This window comes from Felis catus, chromosome A3 (genome assembly GCF_018350175.1).
Source record: "Felis catus isolate Fca126 chromosome A3, F.catus_Fca126_mat1.0, whole genome shotgun sequence".
Lineage (NCBI taxonomy): Eukaryota > Metazoa > Chordata > Mammalia > Carnivora > Felidae > Felis > Felis catus.
In genome coordinates, this window is record NC_058370.1 from 74243484 (window position 1) to 74249551 (window position 6068).

General features: G+C 41.6%; 1 protein-coding gene across 5 annotated transcripts in view; it reads right to left on the bottom strand.

Annotated features, from left to right (window-relative positions):
- The window catches only part of PPP4R3B (protein phosphatase 4 regulatory subunit 3B), a 65915-nt gene extending 63302 nt beyond the window's left edge, over positions 1-2613 (bottom strand). For 3 of the 5 annotated variants that reach the window (XM_019827237.3, XM_019827236.3, XM_006930107.5), the window contains exons 1-2: positions 2016-2611; positions 607-662 (exon numbers count right to left, since the gene is read on the bottom strand). In XM_019827237.3, the coding sequence (XP_019682796.1) occupies positions 607-662; positions 2016-2157 (198 nt within the window). In that variant the 5' untranslated portion in view covers positions 2158-2611. Of the gene's footprint in view, positions 1-606; positions 663-2015 lie in introns of all 5 variants that reach the window. The other 2 variants (XM_003984012.6, XM_045054234.1) reach the window with 2 other exon arrangements.
- Between the last annotated feature and the right edge of the window lie 3455 nt (positions 2614-6068).

Below are 6068 nucleotides of genomic sequence, written 5' to 3' on the forward strand. Positions count from 1 at the left end.
TGCCAATTCCAGATTAAATACCTGGGCACACTAAAAAAAAAAACACAGGTTTTTCTCTTCCCAATAAGACAATAAATATTAATAGAAAACATTACATGACTGGCAATGTACACTTTTATAAAGTATCACACCACTTTTTATATTAAAAATATAGAATTAAAGAACAGGATTTAAATGCTTCTACTTCAAAAACTATACTTTTGCTGGAGTCAAACGATCAAATTTCACACCACAAACAGGTTTTCCTCGCTTTAAAGAGTGTCCCTTTGAATTTTCTTATATGCCATTTTCTTTAAATGTGATTGAGAATAAAAAGGCTTAGTGTACAGGGTATAAAAGATACCTGGCTATCTGTAGTTAAATAAGACTAATGAATACACTATATTCTAACATAAACTAACACTGGCTCAATTCAAAGGTAATAAATTACTGCCAGTACAAAAACTCTCACTTTTGTTTCAAACTTTTGACCTACCAGGGAAATACAGTGTGTAACTCTGTTTACCAAACATGTTTTATCTTATCAGGAAAATTTTCCCATCTTTGTAACATTAATACTTTTTTGATCACAGATGAAGTCTTTCAAATTAAAGATAAACTACTTGCCTGTTGTTTTTGATATGCAGTGTTTGGATTTATCTTTGATTCCAAGAGTAGTGATCCTGAAAGATAAAAAATAATATTTATAAGTTTCAATTTATAAAACCTGATTAAAGTATCAGAATATAAGTTAAAAAAAAAACCAAAAAACAAAAAAACTTCTGTTCTCTTCCCTTATCTAGAGATGTGAAGTAATCAAATGTATTATGATTCACATTTTTCTCTCCAGATCTGGGCTTCATATTTAATTTAGAACACACCATCTTATCCCCATATGCCCTTAAAGGAAAAAAATCCTCTTAGGATCAACATTCAGACCCAAAATGTAAGGAGGCTAGATGTCCATTCAAGTTTTATTGAAATGAAAATTTTAAGATCTAAATGACTACTTGAAGCCAAACTCTTTTTAACAAAGTTATTTTATTGCTTTTCCATTTTAACAAATAAAACAAATTACAAAGGACAACAGGAATCTAAGTAGTTAGTACATAAATTACAGAACTGCATTTATCCTTTTCTCCTTAACAAAAGGAGGGACACTTCATGTAGAAATAAACGTCCACAACTATTTAAAATAATAGGGAGAGTGCGAGAGTTCAAAATACAATAAATCTAAGATTGTTATTTTTCTACTATCTGGACACAGCTGGTCAAACCGAGGCGTTCAGATTACAACGAGAATGGTTTTAATTACGACTCTACATTTTATAATTTAAAAATACTTCACATGACTCCTACAAAAAAATCAACAGATAAACGTTTACAATCTGCTCTGGTGTCCTAACTTGTTTAGGTTGTAAAGTATCCACTTTTTCATGGCAACCTCTACAAAGGCAGCCTGGAGGGATCCCCGACATAGATATGCTTGTGCGTGCATGTATCGTGGCAACAGTCTGCAATAACTGCAGGAAAAGGTGCCTTTTGGTTTTCCCTAGCACCTGTCGACTGGGGCGAACGGGATTCGTTAGTAAAATGGGTTAAAAACAACAACAACAACAACAACACTGAGAAAGTAAAGTTTTACTAAGACTTTTGAAATAGACAAGTAATTGGGTAAGAAAGCAAAAATTAACTGTGGGGGGGGGTGTCATCAGCTCCCTAGGGCGAGTAAATAACTACTCTGTCTTCTCATTACTTCCTCTCTTCTCACTCGCCCCTTTTCAAAGGAGGCGAGACTGGAGAGGAAGGGGTCAAATCCTTAATAGGGATAGGAGGCGGGGGAACAACATCAGCGTCTGACTGAGGGTAAATCCGGACAAAGTAGTTTGTTTTTACCGTACAGAAGTGCAGGCACAAAACCAATGCGCTGTCCCAAGATGTGGCAGTAACAGTACCCGGCCCAGGGCCTAAACACCAGGGCTTTGCCCAAACCGGAGGCACTGACTGTCCCCTATTCTATGTTCCAATAACCTTACCGTCGGACTCAGCCCGAACCAGCAGCGACATCCCCTTGAGCTCCTCTACGTAAGTAGAGGAGACGTGCCCGGTGCCTCGGTCGTCCCATTGACGGTCTTCGTTGAGGGTATAGACCTTCACTCGCCGCCGCGTATCCGACATGGTGGCTGCTGTCCCCACCGCTCCAGCCGCTGCCTCCTCGCTCACGTCGTCCGCGCCCCTCACTCTTGAGAGACGGTTGCGGCGGAGGCGGCAGCGGCGGCGGCGGCTCCAGAGAGGCCCGAGTTCACCATGGCTCCCAAGGTTCAGCCGCGGGAAGGGGCAACAAGAGTCACCGAGACCTCTCCGCCCGGAGACCCGGTAACCTCTCACTTCACCCCCGCACACACCCACCCTCCCTCCCTTTGCCCCCCAGAGCTCGCTCGCTCTCCCGCCGTCGCCGCCGCCGCGGTAACTACTACAGATCCGCCATCTTGTAACCCGATTCTCTAAGCCTTTCTCTTCCTCCTCCAGCAGACTCGCACGGGCTGTCCTAGCAGGGGCTACGGCGGCCGACGAGTCCAACACGCTGCACTTCTGCTTTCCGCACGCTCTTCCGAGCCCGCAGTGCTCGGTGTTCTCGCGAGGCGGTCTACTGGACCGAAGTGGGAGGGCCTACGTGCAACTTCCTCTTCTCTCGGCCTTGCCTGATGGCGCGGGATCTCGGCCGGGTGGTCGGCTCTCGCGAGTTCTCTGTCCCCTTTAGTGCCGCGAGACTGCTTTCTGAGCTAGCGGCGAGAGCCGAGTTTGGGGTTTTTCTTGAAGTGGTTGCGGGCTACCCTGAGGGTGTGACGAGCCGTGAAACCCAGCTCTGAGGAAAAAGTAGAGCAAACTTGGGAGGTACGCATCCTCGGGCGGGACTAACCCTAAGCAAGAGGGAAGGAAATGTGCTCGCACTCTTAATTGGAAGCTAACCCTGTCAGCCTATGGGAGAAAAACAGTTTAAATTTCTGTGAACATGTAGGAACAGTGGTCTCTTTAAGGATACCCGAAACCCACCAAAACTTATTATGGAATCTGTTAAAGTTAAGCATCTCCTCAGGAAGTGTTCTGTGGATCTCCAGGCAATTATAACGTGCGTGGTACGGAGTGTGTTGACAAATTCCTATTTCCCGCCAAAGCGTTTCACTGTTAGGCTTTTGGTAGCTGGCCATTGAAAAGCATCCTTTCCCCTCACGAAAATACAGTGGCCTTTCCGTGTTTCTAAGCTCGGAAAAGAAATCTTCAGAGAAGCTGAGGGAAGTGGCGCGGACCTACGTTCCTACACATCTAAAATAATTGTTTTGATATTTTTGAGTTTTTCTTACGGACATTTCTTGCGTTATCTATCGGGAGGTCTTCTGCGCTGAATAAGCGGAAGGTGAATTCTCTCGGCATTCACATTGAATGTCAAACATTGCCGGGTGGATACCAGCCATTTGCTGGGCAGTCGTTTATTTCGGTCCACGTTCGTTCTCGATGGAATCCTTTTATTCGTTTTTAAAGCCTTTCTCAGCTTGTTCTGTCTTTAGTTCTTTCTAACCCATTAGTCTGAAAAGTGAAAAACAGACGAATTGCACACGTAGCCCCTTTGGCGCATCTTGGGAGTTGTCGTCAGTACTTACCTGTGGTTTTGACAAGATCTTCTGCGTAGACACCCTTCGGAGGTGCACTGAAAACGTGAGAAGTCTTAGGAAGAACAGACGCCTGATACAAAATAAAATCTAATTGCAAAATCTGAATACATAGGATTTTTTTTTTAATCTGAAGGAGACCTCAGAAAATGTACTTGAATTAAGTAGTTACATGTAATAATAGGACCTATTAATTGCTGTGATTGATGTGGACAAAATGCATTTTGAGCCCAGAGGAAATAATATTTCTGTCATGGGTCAAAGAAAGCTTCACAGAAGTTTTGAACCAGATGTTAGAGGATCCCTGAATGGGAATTTGCATTTTGGCTTGGGAAGGTGTTCAAGGCTGAGAGGACAGGAGGAACAAAGTCATTATATGTTACTGGCCCAAAAGAACTTCTCTGTAAGTAATATATAAGTTAAAGGAATGACAACTATGAAGAAGTCTCTTCAATACTATATGTGTCAAGGTTAATGGCCCTACTAACTCTGGATAAGACGGCGAAATAATAGTTATTTCCTGTATTTACTCAATCATTCCTAGTATTTGTTGATCATATACTATGTGCTAGGACACTGTTCCATACAGTGAATAAATAGAAGTCCCTCTTGTCATGGAGCTTACATTCTAGTGTAGGAAGACAATGAACAAATATATGCCAGATACTGATAAATATGAGTACAAAAAAATAAGAGTAGCAAAAGGTCAGTGAGCTTGGGAAGGAAAATGGTGTTTATTGAGGAGGGCCTCTGAGGGAGGTAGTCAGCCATGCATTTCCTCAAGGGGAGAGAGCATGAGGGAGCCGGACAGCAAAGTACAAAGCCTTGTGGCTGTAGCATGCTGAGTGAGAGGGATAATAAGGAAACCAGTGTCTTTAAACCAAATTTTGTAATACTATACATATTGTTGTACAGATGTACCCCAGTTTAAACCGTCTTCTATGTATGTGTCATTTCCAGTAGTTTCCACCCTTCAACAATAAGTGATTTACAGAAATTATTTCATGTGTTCAAAATATATTTGAAGTTAAATTCCTAGAGCAGGGATTTTCAGCATTGGCACTAACATTTTGGGCTAGATAATTCTTTGTTGTGAGAGGTTGTTCTGTGCATTACAAGGTGTTTAGCAGCATCCCTTATTTTCACCCATCTGATGCCAGTAGTATTGCACCCTTTCGTCCAACTGTGATCACCCAAATCATCTACCATCATTGCCATTGTCCTTGGGAGGCACATTACATTTTTTCATTCTTGAAGGTTTAAAAAATTACGTTGTTAATATATACAATTAGGTTGTCGTTTGATTGACTCATGTCCTTGAAATGTGAGGCTTTCTGTTTTCACCCTTCCCATTCTGTTAAATGTTTTAATAAACAAGAGTTTGCTATATTCACTCATTTTTTTTCTTTAAGATGATTAAGTCTTTGCCATTTAAATAAAGCATCAAACTAATAACCTATATCCTCTTCAGCCACATCCCTATTTCTTTTCCCCTTTACAGCCAAACTAAGTGTTGAAGTTGTTTATATTCCCTTCATTTCTTCACCTCTCACTTATTCCTCAATTGAACCTATTCTGATTTCTATCCCTTCCATCCTCCTGCCTTGCCTTCATCATAAAGTTCTTTATAAACTAACTGAAGATATCTATGTTAATAATGCCACTGGACATTTTTCAACCCATTTTACTTGAACTAAGCTAATTTGTTTTGAGGGAGAGAGAGAGAAAGAATCCAAAGCAGGCTCTGTGCTGTCAGCATGGCATCCCAGTAACCGTGAGATCATATAACCTGACATGAAATCAACAATCAGACTCATAACTGATTGAGCCACCAGACGCCCATACTTGATCCAAGTTAAAATTGACACTTTTTTGTCTGAACTTTGTTCCCTACAGTCATCTCATGACAACTTTTGCTTTATCCTTCAGATGCTGCTAGTTGCCACTTTCATAGAGGAGCCTCTGACTCCCCTGACTAGATAATATCCTCTTGGAATGTTACAGACACCAAAAAACCCAATTCAGAGTAGTTTAAATGATAAGAGAATTTATTGGCTCATGAATGGGAAGTCTGGAGATAAAGGGAAACCTCAGATAGACTCGACTGGTTCAACATGAACAGCGAGAACTTGTTTTCCTTCTCCCTCTGAATTCTATATTCTGCTTTGTCAAATTCATCTAAGGCTTAAGATCTTTTGTATCTTAAGACAGTGGCCAAGAGCTCCCAAGTTTCCACAGTTCTTCATTCACAGCAAAAGAGAGTTTCCTCACATATTCCCAGTTGCATTGTAATTAGACTAATATAGGTCACATGTCTACTCTTGAACCTAGAGATTTGAAGTCTAGGGTATGTCAAGCACTGATTGGTGGAGGCAAATCAAGGCCCATCCTGGGGGCTGGGGATGGGTTTAATCCCACCCA